Source organism: Cnephaeus nilssonii (genome assembly GCF_951640355.1).
Source record: "Cnephaeus nilssonii genome assembly, chromosome: 9".
NCBI classification, from domain to species: Eukaryota; Metazoa; Chordata; class Mammalia; order Chiroptera; family Vespertilionidae; genus Cnephaeus; species Cnephaeus nilssonii.
Genome location: NC_137080.1, coordinates 81,816,957 through 81,835,692, shown reverse-complemented (window position 1 = coordinate 81,835,692; position 18,736 = coordinate 81,816,957). Strand labels below are relative to the sequence as shown.

Here is an 18,736-nt window from a genome sequence, read left to right as displayed (position 1 = left end):
AGAAAGGACAAAACATTTATGAATATTACCTCATTTAAACACGGCAACCACCCTGTTGTAAAGGGGAGACTATTACATCTATTTAACACTTGAGGAAATTGAGATTATGAAAATGGCTTGCCCAAGACACTTAATTAGTAGATAGGTAGTATCTGAATATAGGATCTGTAATCAAAGCCTATTTCCTTTTCTACCACAACCACTCCCTTCTGTTATATTAGTAGAATCTAACAATTAATAATAGAGGAAAAAGTTAGAAGCATCAAAAAATGACTGAGTCAATGGGACCCTCGTGTCTCATTGGTAACCATGTAAATTCTCTCTAACTGATTTTTTGCATTTATGCTCCCTTTTTGAGCTCTGGGCAGTGCATCTTTTTACATAATCCTGTCAGGGCAGTGAGTAGGTGCCTGCACCACCTCAGAGGTAGTGAATTCCATATTTCTGACACCTGCTGTCTTCCTGATGCATAAGACCAAGAAGTGCATTTCATTACATGGATGCTGCAAAGGGAAGATAAGAGCAATAAAAGAACCAAAGGAAACCAAAGAAAAATAGAAAAAACCCAAGTTCCAAATGACCTAAATTTTTAAAAAATATATTTTTATTGATTTCAGAGAGGAAGGGAGAGGAAGAGAAAGATAGAAACATCAATGATGAGAAAGAATCATTGATTGGCTGCCTCTTGCAAACCCCCTACTGAGGATCAAGCCTGCAACCTGGACATGTGCCCTTGACTGGAATCGAATCTGGGACCCTTCAGTCTGCAGGCTGACGCTCTATCCACTGAACCAAACCAGCTAGGGACAAAATTACCTACATTTAGAAATCATTTGAAGTTTCATTGTTCAAGTTACAAAATTTGTTTTGTTTTCCAGCTGTTCATGTTCTGCAGTAATTTGATGTGTGGACATAACCTTATCAGGTTTCTTTGCCCTTTTATGTATTAGGCGGATGGCACTATAGAGTGTCAAGCCACTCCTAGACTGCTGAGTCCAACATCTTTAATGTGAGATCATGAACCCTTGTATGTTTCCATTACTGTTGTTTTGGAATTTTCTGTTATATGCAGCCAAATATAATCCTAATTGAGATAATTGGTGTACACCCTTGGGACTTGAAATACTCAAAGAAAAAGTGGTGATGTAAATAGTGATGAGAAAAAACGTTAAGGAAGACTAAGTAAAAGGAGGTGATGAGTAGAGTTGGGATGTGACAGAAGAGACAGGAGGAAGAAAAAGAAGAGGGAGAGGAATAAAAACAAAAGAAGAAGGAGAAGGAGGAGGAAGAAGAAGAGAAAGAGCAGAAGAAAAAAATCAGGATCCGGAACAACAATAAAAACAACAAATAGCAAAACAAGTAGAAGATTCCTTTCAAATATAGAGTGAAACTCTTCAGTTGATAGTCAAATATTTTCCAAACTTTGTGTAACTTTGGAGCTCCCTGTACTCATTGCATATAATTTTCCCCAAAGATTTCATTATTACATTCTGCTGTCATTCCCATCAAAACCAATAAAACTGAGGTTCAGAGTTCCTATTGCATATAATAGCCAGCAGCATTTTTATCTTTTAAGGTAACTTGATCAAACACACAGCTCATTCATTAACTAAATTTTATCAAATATTACTAACCTTAGTATTCTACCAAAGTTTCCACTTCCCTCACTGAGGCCAAAGTCTTCTTGGGGGTTCCTATCTGACTTAACATTTCTTTTAAGCTTTGAATCCAAATCCCTTGTCTCTGCCTCCTTGATGCTCCAATCTGGAGTAGCTTGGGCCTCTGACTAGTCTGCGGGTCCAATGCTGTCTACAGCAGACTAGTTAAAAGGAGCTGGTGGCAGGCCGATGGCCCTTCCCTAAAGCCAGACTATAATGCTCCCCACATTGATATCCTGCTAGGCCGGTATGTGAATTACTTTGGCCAATAAAATGGGATAAAAATAAAACTGAACAAATATAAAGCTTTCTGTTCACCCCAGATCAGAAAATGATTCTCTGACAGAAGGAAAGAAAAGATAAAGGGAAAATAGCCAAAAGAGGTCACAGGCAAAGAGGAAAGAGGTGGCCACAGGATCTAAAAGGAATGAATATGGCCCAGCCTCTAGTCCACCAACACCTTGCATTAGCCAGAGCTGGGGACCAACAAGTAGCCAACTGAGAGCCCTGGGCCCCACCCTTATGAGTCCTGTATATTCCCTGTACTCAAGACCCATGCTAATTTTTCGTCCTGCTGTGACAAAATGAAGACTTTCCTTAGCAGTAATCAGCATGATGCCTATTTATTCAATTAGTAGGTGTGATACTCATTTGAGCCCTGTGTCTTTGCTTTGGCCAAGTTGGACTTGCATTGTGTGGATAATCTCCCACCCTTCTCCACCACACCCATGTCCACCACTCTCAACACTCAAAAACACCATGGGGTTCATCAGACTTGCAGGGTGGAGCTAAACGGTAAGAGGGAAAGGCTTCAGGCTTGGGACTTGGGTGGGTTAAATTCATTGAGGCTGAGATCCTCCCTAAACTGGCACTGAGGTCACACATATCTCTGTGAAGCTTAATCCCTCCATTGCTCAATCTTTGGTTTGGCAGCTGTCTTCAGGCTCATGTACTTACATGTGTCTGTCCTGCAGTAACCTACAGTTGTCTTCATTTGCAGGTTCCAGTGCCTGAAATGACTACACCAAGTCATTCTTTTGTTTCTTTCACACGTGTAGCCAGCCCTGTCCTGGGTCTACCATCCTTTGCTTGCCAGCATTTCCCTTCAGCATATGAGCTGTTTTATTTCTAGTGTAAGAATTAGAGGGGAGTTAATCAACCACTGAGCACTGCATTACAACTCCACAATCATATGCTTCAATTTACTAGAGTAGAAAGCTCTAGTAAAGAAAAAAAGAAAGTAACGGAATAATAACTTTTTAAAAACATGTTTTATTGATTTCAGAGGGGAAGGGAGAGAAAGAGAGAGAAAAACATCAATGATGAGGGAGAATCATTGATTGGTTGCCTCCTGCACGCCCCCTACTGGGGATTGAGCCCACACCCCAGCATGTGCCCCTGAGCTGAATCAAACCTGGGACCCTTCAGTCCATAGGCCGACACTCTATCCCCTGAGCCAAACCAGCTAGGGCAGAATAATAATTTTTTAAAAACTGTCATGGAGTTTTATGTGTGAAACCTACTTGTTTTTCCAAATCAGAGGAAAGTGATTCTAGTGCTACCCCCACCCGACACCATCCTGTTTGGGGCTTTTGAAGCTAGTGCTGGTGTTATTAATTTGTACCGAATGGATGCTTGGCAACAGCCAAACATGGTGTATTAAATATAAAACTACTTTCTGAAGTAGCTCAGAATTACAAAAACAAGCTCATTGGGACGTAGCTCAAAAAGAGCCATATAAATAGAACATAAAAATTTGAAAAATATGTAAAGAGATTTCATCACATTCCATTAATTGATGGATGAACTATAGTAAATTAAATCAGATAAAGTTTTAATCTGGTTTGAATTAATTTTGTTTCATTTTATTTTATGGTGCTTGTACTCCAAAGTAAGAAACCTCAATTTGGTTTTCATCATAGTCTGGTCACAAATAATGTTGCAGTGATATTAATTTTAAACTTACTTAAACCTGATCCAAAGAACAGCACAGCATTTAATTTATGTTACAAAACTCTTACATAAACATATAGGGTACAGTATCTGCTGCAACTAACAATGCCCAAATTTTAGTGGCCTAAAATATGGTAAAAGTTTATTATTTACTGTCTTTACATTTCATTGTAGCTTGGACTGGGAGGAGGTGACCCTTCCCCACACAGTCATTCAGAGACCCAGACATCTTGCATCTGTGGCTCCACTGTCTCCTCAGAGCCATTCACTGGAACCCTGATGCAGGCAGAGAACAGTGGTGCGCGGAAGGTGTTTTATAGGCCAAACCTGGAAGTGGTGTACGTCAATCACTTTTCTCCACATTCCATTGGTCAGAAATCAGTCTCATGATCACACCTAACTGCAAGGAAGGCTGGGAAATGTAAGGCAGCCTTGTTTCCAACAGGAAAGGGGAATCAGTTTGGCAAAACTGTTTCTGGAGATCTACGTGGAGATTGGAAGAGGCTCCTTGCTCAGCAAAGGAAAATCAGAGATAGAAGGAAATGGCACTGTATGGAAGGGAAAAGACACAATGCAAGGGGTCTGCAGTTTCTACCTTTGTTTTTCCAGAATGAAAGAAGATGTGGACGGCAACATTAAAAAGAGCTGAGGGCATGCCTCAGCTCAGGTGACAGAACCTCCTCTGGGATCTGGAAGGTGTGGATATAACGCCCATCACTGAGCAGTGACTCAACTCTTCAGCCACCCTTAGATTTAACTAAAGCAGTTATATCAGATTATCAGCATCGGTTAGGTTTAATTAGGCTCCATTTTCTGTCTTTTGCTATATCTAAATTTATTCATATAATCTATGACTAGGCTGCATATCCCATATTTCAGAAAGTCCCAGGAACTTGTGGTCTCTCTCTCTGTCTCTATTGGTAGGAGTAATGGGTAACTGTTGAGAAGGGAAGCAGGGTGTGGGCTGAAATATATTATTAAGAGCAATATTTCATGGACACTAATTGTCTGGGAGAATTTGTGGAACATTGAATAGATATATTCCCCCAGCCATGCTATCAGGCCTTATAAATGCTATTTATGCCTACTAGTGACTGTTCTGTTGGAAATGTATTGAAATTCTGTAGCATCTAATGTATTGAAATTCTGTAGCATCTACTGCACTTGTCATCTACCACATATCAATCTTGGATGTTGATATTGTTGCTTAATGGAATGTTGATAGAATTCATATTTTCAGAGTGAAATCACTGGAGCATCTTGGTAACATGGCTAACAAGCTAGACAAGGTGAATACTTTTTATTACAGTTTAAATCCCCTTCCTCTGATTATGTTATTCCTCCCAGTGACGGCATTGATAGGAAGTATGAAAATATTTAGAGATTTTTAAAGTAAGAGATGAAAATGCACTAAATCATCCTTCTTGTGGATAGCACTGCTCTAAGATATTTGAAAAGTCTAAGCTATGTTTGAGCTTATAAATTACTGCAAGAGATGATTGCCTATTTGGTGTTCTGAGATGTGGGAATTTGCAAGGCTTCGATGGAGCATCTGAAGCATCATATGACTCACTCCTTTAGAGTAAATCTCTGATGGTGCTCCTAGAAAAAGCAAAGACAGAGTTAGCAGCATAGATCCTGGAGCCCAAGCGTCTGAATAAATCCTGGCTCACCACTGACTACCTGTGTGCCTTTAGGAAAGCCACTCAATGCCCCTGAGCCTCAGTTCCTCTTCTGAAAAATGGAGATAATGCTAGTACCTACGTCATGGGGTTATAATAGGCACCTGATGTTAGATGGGCACTTGAGAAGGAGACAGTCTAACTCCTCTACCAATAGAGACATCCTTCAGGGCAGGGTCTCTCCTCTCTCATGCTCTCTCACTCTTGCTTGTTTGTGCTCTCTCTGCCCAGTGCCTGGCACTCTGTTGAATTATCTTAGTTGATGGATGGATGAATGAATGAATGAGTGAATATCCTCAAAAACAGTTTTCGACTTTCCATGAAGCCATCTGAATGACACATTATGATATAGAAAAAGCTTAGCAAAGTCTCAATGTGTAAAATCTAACACAACGAGAACGATTTTTATGAAGTTTAGTTCATTTATGTTTCAGACACTGGCCTATAAAGGCTGATACCTCATTTTTGTTTTATTTTGTACTTACGTTTCCTTTGGGCTGGATGAGAAACGAACACAGCATGAGAAAGAATTCTGGGAATGCAACTTGGGGCTAACAAGCTTTTGTCTTTTATGTTTGGTTTTTGGTCTTTATCTTCCCCCCAAAAGTATTTTCATGGAAAAGGCAGTTTCAGGATGCGTTGGGGCCTCTTCCACAAGAGAAAGAAGAGGGCGTAGAGATCTCTAGAAATTAAGTTAGGAAAAGAACTGAAATTGTCCACAGCAAGCTGGTTCGGAGAATGTGAGTTACAAAGTTCTCAGAAAAGAGGCTTGTTTGTCTAAAAACTGCAAGTTAGAGTCGGGACAGCGGTGAGAGGAAACCAGAGGAAACGAGAGGAAACGCAGAATGGCCGGGCTTACAGCTACTGGAGGAAAAACACAATTGGGCTTCTGCAAAAATGACAGCTAGAAGTTTCCTAGGTCTAACAGCGCTGAGGGCTGCAGTAATCATTGACTCCAATTTCCAGGGAAGCTTACAGGTATGGGAAGTTGATCCAGACATGGTTTTCACCATTACTGAATCATGACTGTGAGCCACTAGGTAGGTTACAGAGTTCACAGTGATTCCATCTAAATATCAGGCTGAGGCAGTTATTGGAATTATCCCTGTTTTATAGACTAGGAAACTGTGGTTACAAGAGGTGAAGTGTAACCGAGCTAGTAAATGCATGAAGCAGAGTTAGGACGTAGAGGTTTGGGTCTAAATTCAGTGTTCTTTCCACTTCTCCAAGCTGCCTTTCCTCCCATCCCCTTCATGAAAAAGGGTGCAGAAAGGCCAATAGCTGTGGCTTATTTACCCCACAAATTCTGCTTTAATGGGCACCTACTGGTGCAATATTTATGTCATGACCATGTGCGTACAGCAGAGGACATGAGGCGTGTGGAGGGTCTGACGGCGCCATCAGCCTAGGCCAGCCTTCGTGTGTTCGAGGAGAAATGAAGACCCATGAGGTATGACTCGGCTGTCAATCAGGACTCAGTTAGAGCTCCTCCAAGCTGAGTCCTCCTTTCTCCTGGGCTCTCTCAGCAGCAGAGTGGCTGCTCTCTGTTGAATGTTGCAGAGAAAACCATGGTCTTAGACTTTTTTTCTTAAGTGAAAACTGTGCTTCCATTTATTCTGAAAGGGAAATAAATTGAAAAGTAAAACGCTATTGGCTATTTCTGCCAGTGCAGGAAACTATAAAGCAAGCATCCCTGGTTTCGTAGCTATTGTCCTCAATAGAGTTCTGGAAACAACTTCAGAATGTTATTGTATGAATCAGTTTGTCACATTTCTTGGAATTGAGGACTAAAATCGATATTTCCATATTGAGTGTGCTTCTTATTTGTTCTTGAAAGAAGAATGGGAAAGCATGGGCAGTGCTTACACAATGCCAAATACAAAAAAAATCAATCAACATTTATTATTATCAGCATCACTATAGCAAGATGTATAAACCGTCAGAATGCTCTCATAGTGCAGTTTAACCGAGCTGTTGGTTCTTTCCTCTGCTGCTCTAGAAAAATGGATTGCAACTATTTCTCATCACTTCCTGGGAAACATTTTCAGTTTAAGCCATTTCTGCCCTTCAAGTTTTGCGAGGCTGTGGTGTTTATGAGACATCGAGGCCAACTCTTAAGGAACAAGAAGAATTGAGTTTCAGGGACACCACGTGAGCCTTAGAGAAGCGGGGAGCAAAGAGAGGTTCTCCATAACTAGAAAGAGCTCCCGCTAGGCTGGCCAAGAATGAGATGGCTGAGCCTTGGAGACCTAAGTCTGACGGAGATGGAGACCAAGGGCATCCAGGCAGAAGGGAGTGCAGGCTCCATCCGGTGTTGCTAGTCATGCTGGGCAAGGTGCAGAAACCACAGTACAACAGCAAAAGTAGAATTTTAACTGCAATGTTATGACTTTAAAAAAGGTTATTGCATATTGGCTATCAGAAAGTCATTTTAGTAGAATCCAGTCACCCTCTTGAGCTGGCATGGAGTGTCCTAGAAGCAGGTATTCCTGTGAATAAAATCCGATCAGAGAAAAGAGGACTAAAGGCATAAAAAAGAAGAGGACTTCATTTCTGAGATTGTGCGGGTCGCCTTGTTTCTGCTGTGGCAGCAAGCATCAGTGTCTCTTGCTCAAACCATGAGCAATGCACTGTGGGAAAGGACTCTTGTCCTCTCTGATGCCCAGGGACCCAGGCTGATGAGCGCTCTGCCTTCTTGTGGCTGCAGAGCTTCCCTGTTGCAATGTCAGGGGAAGAGGGAAATACAGTGTATATCCCTATGCCTGGGCTTGGAATTGACACATCATTTCTACCTACAGCCCATTCGCCAAACTGGTCCCATGACCCTGAGTAACCGTCAAGGCACAGGGAAATTTGGGGAAGCACTTAACACTCAGAGGGCAGTGGATGTCTCTACGACACAGAGCTTGTCTAGTCTAGTGTTTTTCAAATTGTGCCTCGTTGACCCCTGGGCTCTGCAGAGGTGTATAACCAGTTCTGTGGATAATGATGTACAGTCAACTAAATGTTGAGTCAAATTTATCATCTTTTTACCTGCTTTTTTATTGGGGGATCTATAAATGAATATGTGGTGGAAAGAAAAGTTTTGTTGCCAAAAGAAATCAGAAATTTACTCATTTGTTCCATTGTTTGCCTTCAAAGAATGGTTCAGTTACACTGTCGGACTCAGAGGGCGGTTTCACTAGTCACTGAACATCTTTCAAGGGCGCATAACATGACATTTCTCCTGCTTGGATTTCAGCCTCTTAAACAGCAAAGTCAGGATGTTATCTCCACGTACCTATATAATTCTAAACACGCCTCTCTTTCACAGCAACAACAATAAAATCTAAGGAGCATCTGCATGAACTGTGAGACAAACTAGCTATGTGACCTCCAGTAAGTCACCCAGCCTCTCTGAGCTCCACTTTTCTCATTTATAAAATGGGGATAATAGTAGAAAAAAACCTATGCATTGTATTGTTGTTAGAATAAATTAAGTGGGTGGATGAAATGGGCTTAGCAAGTTCCAGGCACATAGTCATTGCTCGAGTGACCAAAGGTCATAGTGGTGGTTTCTAGAAAGTGGTAGGCATTTTGTCAAGAAAACCAATCGTTTGCACATAAAATTGTACTCCTGTCAGTAATAACCCATAGCCATTTATTAAAATTCCAAGAAATAAGACTGTAAAATGAATAAAACCCTAAGTTTTAAAATTTTATCCATGCCCAATAGTTAGTGGAGAAAGATGGAAACATTTATTCTAAAAACATTTTTGAAACATAGGATATTGTGCTAAGGAAAGCCAGGTGTCCTGGTCCACTCCTATCTGCAGGCTCCAGGCTGCTTCACCAAGTCTGGGGTCCCCCGTGCACAGTGCTCACTTGCACCTCATTTGTGAGTGCTGTCCAGCGTCCTCCACTGGAGCCAAATACATAGCCAGAACTCTACTAGAAAGGAAAACCACTGTGCAGGGTTACTTCCCGCTATGGTCTGAATGCCTGCGTCCCTGGCCCCCACCAATTCATGTTGAAATACTAATCCCCAAAGTTGATGCCATTAGGGATGGGGCCTTTGGGAGGTAATTAGGTCATGAGGATGGAGGCAACCTAAGGAGCATCAGATGGAGGAGGACCTGGAGGTAGAAGAAAGCTGATAAATATAGTCAGCTGGGGAACTAGGCTCCCTGTGATGCTGAAAAGTAAGTGTTGTGGGAATAAATGAGAGGACAAGGCGGGTAGAAGGCTCTGGCCAGAGATAGACGGTCTCGATTTAAAACCTCAGAGGACAAGCAGTTATGGGTGGAGTGACAAGTTCTAGTGCGGGTATGTGCGGGGTGACTGCAGAGCTGGTTAGGTGGAGAGAATGGAATTCTGAATGTGGTTTTGATCATATTTTAACACAATGTGAGGCCACCTAGATGCAGAACATCTCTGTGGAGGTAGCCAGTGTGGCACATGTGATTAAAACATACACACACACACACACACACACACACACACACACACACCCCAACTCTCCTTTCCCTTGTTCCAAGGAAAGAAATGGACACAGATTATAACTTCCTTTTTATTTGGTAGCAGCAACAAGAGTTCATGCATTTACTGACAGAACTGCAGAATTAAATGGTGGTGCATTCTTTTTTTAACTTGCATAAACTTGACAGCTAACATTCATCTTGATCGAGCAATGATGAACTAAACACTAGCCCTGAGTGGTTGCAAATTCAGCTGAAGTGTGTATCATATGCAAATGCAGAGTTTCACTGTGAGCCTTCCCTGAGAACACACCTGACATCTTTAGAGGAATTTGCCAGATTAGTCTGCAACTCTCAGACCTGCTGGGGACTTCTACACTTTCCTCAGTCCCTTCGGTCTCCAGACCCCTGAGCCTGCTAAGCTGATTTACAAGCTGCTAGCTAAGCTTTAAAAATCACTGTATTAGTCTGGAAGAGTTAATATACTCCGAGTACTTAGTTTTCTGCTAGGGAGTCATCTGCTCGTTGGTAGGAAACAGATGACTAAGCAATCATTATCAACGCCACGAGATAATTCTAGCGCAGGGAGCAAATAATCCAGAGGACAGCATGCACTACAAAGCTTACTTACTGTGAAATAAAGGAGGCAAGCAGCTTTTTATTTAATATTAAAGGACAAATCATGACATCACTGACCACTCTGTTATTATTGTCATATTTTCTCCTAAACATGACAGAATTTCTTTTCTAGATTTCACAGAGAACATTTCAGGCATAAGTCTCAATAATGGAGCCAAATGTTGTTATCTGCCTTGACACATCATTATATTTGTGTTTCCATACATTAGCAAAAATAGTATCTTAAACTGTGATTACAGACACTTTGAATCAAGAGTGCTTTCACCTTAATTGAAATACATACAAATGAATATATCAATCTACATACATTTATTAAACATGTCTTATAGGGAAGGTGCTGTCCCAGATGTAGTTGACTGTAGAAATGAGTGTTAAGACATGATCCCTATCTTCACAGGTCTTAGAAAGCTTTCATTTTATTTTTACTTTTTAAACAATATGTTTTTTATTGATTTTAGAGAGAAGAAAAGAGAAGAGAGAGATAGAAACATTGATGAGAGAGGAACATTGATCGGCTGCCTCCTATACACCCCTATTAAGGATCGAGCCTGCAATTCAGGCATGTGCCCTAATAGGGAATCCAACCAGTGACCTCCTGGTTCATGGGATGATGCTAAACTGAGCCACACCAGCTGGGCTATTCATACTTTTAGCATCAGACATGTTCACAATAAAGAATTATAGTAATAGAGCTTGATAATTCCAATTGCTAGTTAAGAATTATATTAAGAAAAATAGCCTTAACCGGTTTGGCTCAGTGGATAGAGCGTCGGCCTGCGGACTGAAGGGTCCCAGGTTTGATTCTGGTCAAGGGCATGTACCTTGGTTGTGAGAATATTCCCAGTGGGGGGCGTGCAGGAGGCAGCTGATTGATGTTCCTCTCATTGATGTTTCTAATCTCTAACCCTCTCCCTTCCTCTCTGTAAAAAATCAATAAAAATATATTTAAAAAAAGAAAAATACACATTTCCAGAAATCATTATTTAATATTTTTGATGCTAGCTTTTCTCAACACAGAAATTTAAGTATGTTGCCTTCATGGTGAATTAATGTATTCAGATTTTCATTCAAATGGCATTATTACTATTTAAGGTCCTAATATAGTTTTTCATAAACCAAATTCCAACTTCTTAAGAAATGCCTCTTCTTCTTGATCATTTAAACATTTTCTGTAAACCACATATTCAGGTGTTCATATCAGTGAGTGATGTCAGATTCTTGGTCTACTCTTGAGGTCGCAAACACAGGCACCATTTGGACATTTTCTTGAACTAAATACTAAAGCAAAGGTTCAGCAGCACATTTTAGTCAAGCTCAAGTCTCAGTGCTGCCAGGCCCGTGGGTGAGGGGCAGTCACCCTCCAGAAGGCCTGGTCCTCTGTGACTCCAGAAGATGTCACTTTCTTTGTCTATATTCAATTCGGCATTGTCCTTCTGGCTGCTGGACACCCACCAAATGGAGGGGACTCTAAGAGCAGAAATGCAGAAGAAATGTGGAAATTAAGAGATAGACAAAACCAACAGTTTTAGACCTACAGTTTATTCAGTTATAATTATCCCTAAAAGATACAGAATTTACATTTAGAAGACTGGAAGTGTTTGCTTGATGAGTCTTATCAATTTGAGCCTCCCACTCAAGGGACAGAAAAGAAGGCAATCCCTTCTTCTAATGGCCACCCCATCACAGTTTCATCAGCTACCCACCCTTCACTTTGTCTGGCTAAACAGGATACCACAAATAAGACTCTTTCTACATTTCTGGCCCCTAACTGGGACACCTTATTTACAATCTCTGGGTGAGACCTCTATGCCATGTAATAGAAGTTTAAAAAGCAAGGATGATACCCAACCAACTGAGCAGGTATGGCTCAGTTAGTATTTAGTTCAATAAATCTAGCAGGTATGGCTCAGTTGGTTGGGTGTCATCCTGTGCAACTAAAGGTTGCTGTTTCGATTCCTGGTCAGGGCACGTGCCCAGATTTCAAGCTCTATCCCTGGTACGGAGTGTTCAGGAGGCAGTGGATCCATGTTTCATTCTCTTATTGATGTTCCTCTCTCTTTCTTTCTTCCTTCCTTTCCCTCTAAAAATTAGTATAAAATCTTAAAAATAAAATAAAATAAAAAGCAAATGAGGTGTTGGTGGTATGAATGAATCACTATTACAGTACACCCAAGGTCCTAACTTCCAAAAGGATATTTTGTGGGTTCCAAATGTTCTGATTTCTTTCTCTCTAGTTATGAACAAGGAATAAATGTGTATGGAGATGAGATGTGGATAGTTTATTGCAAATAATACAGAGGTTGCTGAGGCTTGGGAGCTTGAAAAAGAAAAGCTACCTATTCTGCCAACCGTGAGGGTTGAGGGGGAGATGAGAAGTGAGGAAGGAGGAGATGGATTCAATTTAAGTCATCAGTCTACCGTCAGTGTGAGTGCAACATGGCCCGGAATGGGCTCCTTAGCCAGGAGCCTCTCAGGGGAGTTGAGAGGATGAGTGCAGGGTTTCTGTGGATCCTGTGAAATTGCAGCCACAATTCTGTGTGTATGAAGAGGAGTGTGTTTTTCTAGAATGGGAATCCAGAGGTTTTATACCGCCCCCCAAAGGTATAAGAGAATAAAATCAACCAAGCAAACAAAACCCCACTGTGTTAATACAAATGTGCTTGCTTTTGCTATCCAACCATGGACTCTGGAGCGCTTTGTGCTTCCTTATTGTTTGGTTTTTAATGGGAGAGAATGGAAATTCAATGAATTTCTTAAGATCTTCTGAGGTAAAATAAAACAATGGGCTGTTGCAAAATTAAATTGGGGGTTCTAGCATTTGATTTTTGCTATTATGACAAGCATATTCCTTTTCAAATCCAGTAGTCTCTCTGCACGTGACAAAATGTTCAGAACATGCCCCGGCAACCATCCCCTCCCATATCCTACAAGAACATGGAAATTTGAAGGTCATTTCTTGTGGTTTTTGATCACCTCATTTTACAACTTAGTAACACAGGCCCAATAATTACATAATTTCCATTGATCTTTCTCTTTCTAGAATAAGAATTTATGAAATAGAATGCCCTTTGAGATCATGAGAATTCACTTAGACCTGTACTTTTGACAAACTGAGATAGCATGTCTTTAAAAAAAAGTTCTTAGTAGTATCAACACAGAACTAGGATGTATGTAAAATAATATAATAAATACAACTAACAGAATTTTTAGCTAGGAAGGAAGTGCTGGGAATATCTTGCCTGGGGATCTGGTCACAATGACTGATCTCCAGCATTGGGGTGATGTGGCTCTGACAAAGGTTATCGTTCTGATCTGAAAAGGAGTTTCTGTGTCTTGCTGGTGGGGAAATAGTTGACATCCCGGCAAAAATGTGACATCTAACTCGGGGACCAGGGACCAGGATTTGGTGCCTGTAAAGCCTGGCCCTGATCTTCATTTTGCTAAAAACAAACAAACAAACAACCCTGTCCTCAGCTGAGAACCTGTGTGAAGGGTATTTGGCTCCTGTTTTGTTGTAGGATTCTGAGAGCTCCTCATGACTGATAGTTACTTGTTCTCAAAATAGAAGCGCAAAAGAAATTAGGGGAAAGTGCTGAAAGGTGCACTTTTGTGAGTAACACAATATTGTCTGTGTCACTTATGCACTTACATAATTTCTATTGAAATGTCACCCGAGGGTTTTATTTATCCTTCCATAGATTAGCCTCATTATATCAAGCTTAAACCAAAGCACAAAATGCTATGTGAATAGCCCTATGAGTGCAATGCTTAGTTTTTTAATTTCACCTTCAGTTTAAATAACACCTTTTATCCAGAATTTTCAAAATGACTTCCAAACATTTGGAATTAAATTGCAGTTCCCCTTGGACAGTGGTCCTCAAAGTGCGGTATCCAGACCAGCATCAGCAGCAGGACCAGGACTTGTTAGAAATGCAAATTCTTGGGCTTCCCCCCAGACACACTGGATCAGAAAATCTAGGGGTGGGGCCAGTATTCTGTGTTCTAACAAAGCCCCCAGGTGACTGATGCTCCCACCAGTTTGAGAGCTGTTGGTCTAGGAAACAGAACTATAGAAAATGATGGGAACATTCAATGGTCAGAGGTTGGAAAGGTCATGGCCTTTTCACTTTTGTCCACTGTTTTTACACTGGGTTAGTTTTCTTCCATGCCATTCTTTTCAAATGGATCAAGGGCTACAACCTGCCTCCAAAACTGATGGTTCACTTTTGGACCCACAGACATATCTTTCTAGGGAAACAAGCCCAATATCCAGGCCATGTTTATCTAACCCAGGAAAAGGGGTTAACATTGGTAAACTCATTGAAGAGGTCCCAACACTAAGTGGTGGAAATACTGCTTTTGGGTCCTGGTCTTGTGATGATGGAGCACATAGATTAGATGTGGAATGAAGGGAGTATCTTCTTAGTCTAGTTCAATGTTAGACACCTGTTAAGATCAAGTCTAAGAGAGGGAATGAGTAGCTCATCTCTACTAATTAAAACCAAGGGGTGACAAAATAAATAGATCCAGAGACACAGAAGCATGGACCAGACTGATGAATCTCAGAGGGAAGGTGGGTAGATGGGTAGGAAAAGATTAATGAAAGAATTTGTATGCATATATATGCATAACCCATGGACACAGACAATAGTGTGGTGAAGGCCTGGGTATGGGCTAGAAGGGTTCAATGGGGGAAAAATGAGGACATCTGTAATACTTTCAACAATAAAGATTTTTAAAAAGATAAAAATAAAACCCAGTGGTGAAAGTTCATATCAAATTTAAAAGTCATACTATTTAAAATTCTAAAAATACTCACCTGTTTTGGCAATGGGTCCAGAAGACTGCAGTCATAATAATAAAATAATAAAATAATACACATTTCAATCTCTAACATAGCAAACCATCTGGAAGAAAAATATAAAATTGTTACTTGGTTATGAAAAGTGCAGAAGTATTCTCTACCAAAGAGAATATCTAGAAAGTACACATATTTCAGAACAAATATGCTCTTCTTTGCAATATAAATTTTTACTATTAAAAGGATAAAGGACGACCTTAATCTTTGCTTTCACAGGCATGCCTCATTTTATTGTGCTCCACTTTACTGCATTTCACAGATGTTGTGATTTTACCAGTTGAAGGCAAGATCTCCACCAGCAAAAAAAAAAAAAAGATTATGATTCACATTATTGGGGAGGTCTGGCACCGAACTCACAATATCCCTGAGATGTGCCTGTATAAAACTGTCTACTCAGTAAGGTAGTTGGGATGATGAAATTGTTTAAAAATGTATGTAACAAGCTTAGCCAGTACAAGCTCTTAATAAATGAAAGCCTGGGTCTCTTTCTAAGCTTAGATCTGTGCTTTCTAATATGATAACCATTAGCCACATGTGGCTATTTAAATTTAAATAAACAAAAAAAAATTCAGTTCCTCAGTGCACTAGCCATATTTCAAGTGCTCAATAGCCATAGGAGGCTACTGGCTACTATACTGGACAGTACACATTTAGAACATTTTCATGATCACAGAAAATTCTATTGAACAGTCTTGTCGATCTAGACCCTTATTACCCACTGAAATTTATTGCCTAAATGTTGTATAGGCACCTCAAGTTCCCCCCAAATTATGTACAAATACTACTGTATTAGTTTACTGTCTACTTTGTAAGACACATACAAATAGAAACAAACAAACAAAAAAAAAAACAAACAGAAAAATGGAAATGGAATTCTGCTTTATTTTTCTTTTACTCCAATGGGTTGTCTTGAATTTTCCAAAGGGTATTCAAACCCTTTTAGAGGTCATAGCCTTTAATGAATACAATTAGCCCAAGAGGTTGGAAAACTGGACGTCATCATTTATTCCATCCTCTCCTTCACCCTCCATATCCAATTAGGCACTGAGACCATTTTCTGTATCTTCTAAATAATTCCTCAACCCCTCTCCTCTCCCTTTGTCTCCAGTCCCTCCACTTCTCCTTCAGTGTGGTACTTCATTTATTTCCTGGATCAGATGATTACTGAATCAGTTTAGCTTCCAGATTGGTCCCTCTGCTTTCAGTTTCACTTCCCTACACTCTAGAACTGGAGTGAACTTTCTAAATCATAAATCTATCATTCTATACACACACACACACACACACACACACACACACACACACACACAGCATGAGAGAGAAAGAGAGATGCTTCCTATTTTCCTCCAAATGCTATAGGAGAACACAACCAGTTCTTAAAGGTCTGCTGTTTCCCCAGTAGCTTCTCTTTGAAACCTGTACTCTTGCTACACTGTACACGTGATGGTCCCTGAATGGTGATGCTCTCTTTTGCAAGCTCTTTCCCTGTCTGAGGCTCAATATCCTTGGGAGGCAGTCCCTGGTCACTTGCCCCTGGGCTGAGGTGCCCTTCCTCTCCACTTCTGTGGCTCGCTGTGCACATCTCAGTCAGAGCATCTATGACACTAAATTGCAATTATTAGTTATTTCTCTCCTGGAGGAAGAATTGTATTGCTGGGCCTTCGCACAGTGCATAGCATACTATTGGTGCCCAGTAATGTTTACTGAATAAATGAGTAGATGGTGAAAGGTGATGCCTTTTATAAAGCAGATTCAATTTCCTGCCCTTTTCAACCTTCTCTGTGTTTCTGTGGAATGTGACACATCCATCAACTAACGTCTTTATCCTACAATCATACTATATCCTACCATATTACAGTTAATATTTTGTATGTATTTCCTCTTATAGACTACAATCTTCACAAAAAAGCAGAAACTATGTCTTATTTATGGTTGAATCCTCAATGTTTGTTGATTGAATGAGTGAATGAATGAATATGAATGATCTGATATTCCTATTAGGCAATTAGATTTGTTTCCCATTGGTATTCTTGAAACATCTTGCCCATATTTTATTTCAAGTGAAATCTGGAACACTTGTTATAACCCACTTGGATACCACATCCATTCTTCATGAATATTTATGATGCAAATTTAACCCTACTTACTTGTAAATGCTAAAAATAATTTATTCCAACAGAGTATCAATGTCTGTGAAACATAATATACCCAATCTTTACTGATTCAAATTAAAATTCAGCAGCAGTTCCAAGAAAAAGCAATTTTGCTAATTTGTGTACAGATTCAGAATTTCTCACAACTAAATTTTTGTCACATTTCTTACCAATTAGAACGTCCACCTGTGCCCATGATGGAGTAACAGGAGTCAGTTATCCTACACTCAAAAACTGGGAAAGATTCACAGTGTAAAATGAAAACTCCCCAAAAGAAAGGAAGAAATGAGGTGAGCCCTATGACTGACTCCGTTTATTGCCTATGGTAGTTTCCAGGCCACATTGCAAGGAGGAGAAAGCCCCCCACAGACCTGGCAGTCTCACTAAATTAAGAAGACAGAGGATCATAGTTCAGGCAAGTGAAAGAAACTAGAATTCTGAGGAATGAACATCAGAAAGGACGAAGTTTCACAGGGAGAGCAAGAGTGCGCCAGAGAGCTACCCACCGGGCTCATACGGCTAAGAAGTGATCTCTGCACCTGTGAGAAAATACTACTGAGGCTGGAGAAGGAAAATGAAAAAAGAAGTCAAAGAGCAATAAGCTGAATAATGCCCAGAGGTCACACAAGACATGGAAGACTGCATTCCCACAAGCTAGAGTGGGAAGATCTTATAACACATGGGCCATTGGGTAGAGTCCTTAAAAGGCATTTCCTTAGTAGTTGGATTATATTATTTTAAATTGAATGCCACTCTGAATTTACCTTAAAGCCTACAAACAATAAAGCCTAAAACTAAAGGAATACAATAAAACCTAGTATTCATAACACTTCAAATTTATGTTTTTCACTTATTCAAAAATTACCAGGCCTGGAAGAAACAGGAAAATGTGACATATAAGCAAGAGAAAACTCATTCAAAAGAAACAGACGCAGAAATGATAGATATTGAAAACACCAATGAAATCTAAAACACATGTTCAAAAGGTAGAAGCAGGATGAAGAGAGAAATGGAAAATATAAAAAAAAACACACCTAAATTGAACTCCTAGCAATGGAAAATATAATATCTTCAATGAGAATATGCTGATGGATTTAATAGAAGATAAGACACTGCAAGAGAAAAGGTTGTGGAACTTACCGTAACAATGAAAAATATCCAAAATTAAGTACTTAGATTAAAAAGACTAAAAAAAGAGCCCGGGCCAGCTTGGTTCAGTGGTTAGGGTTTTGGTTTTGATTCCCAGTCAAGGGCATGTACCTTGGTTGCAGGTTCCTGGCCCAGTGGGGGCGTGTGTGGGAGGCGACCAATCAATGTGTCTCTGTCATGTTGA

At 40.2% G+C, this 18,736-nt stretch overlaps 1 protein-coding gene across 3 annotated transcripts in view; it reads right to left on the bottom strand.

The window, feature by feature from the left end:
- Window positions 1-5,165: 5,165 nt before the first annotated feature.
- The window catches only part of CYP39A1 (cytochrome P450 family 39 subfamily A member 1), an 89,674-nt gene continuing 76,103 nt past the window's right edge, over window positions 5,166-18,736 (bottom strand). The window contains exons 11-12 of one of the 3 annotated variants that reach the window (XM_079780983.1): window positions 15,209-15,296; window positions 5,166-5,213 (exon numbers count right to left, since the gene is read on the bottom strand). In XM_079780983.1, the coding sequence (XP_079637109.1) occupies window positions 5,181-5,213; window positions 15,209-15,296 (121 nt within the window). In that variant the 3' untranslated portion in view covers window positions 5,166-5,180. Of the gene's footprint in view, window positions 5,214-9,844; window positions 11,857-13,600; window positions 13,815-15,208; window positions 15,297-18,736 lie in introns of those variants that run through there. The other 2 variants (XM_079780981.1, XM_079780982.1) reach the window with 2 other exon arrangements.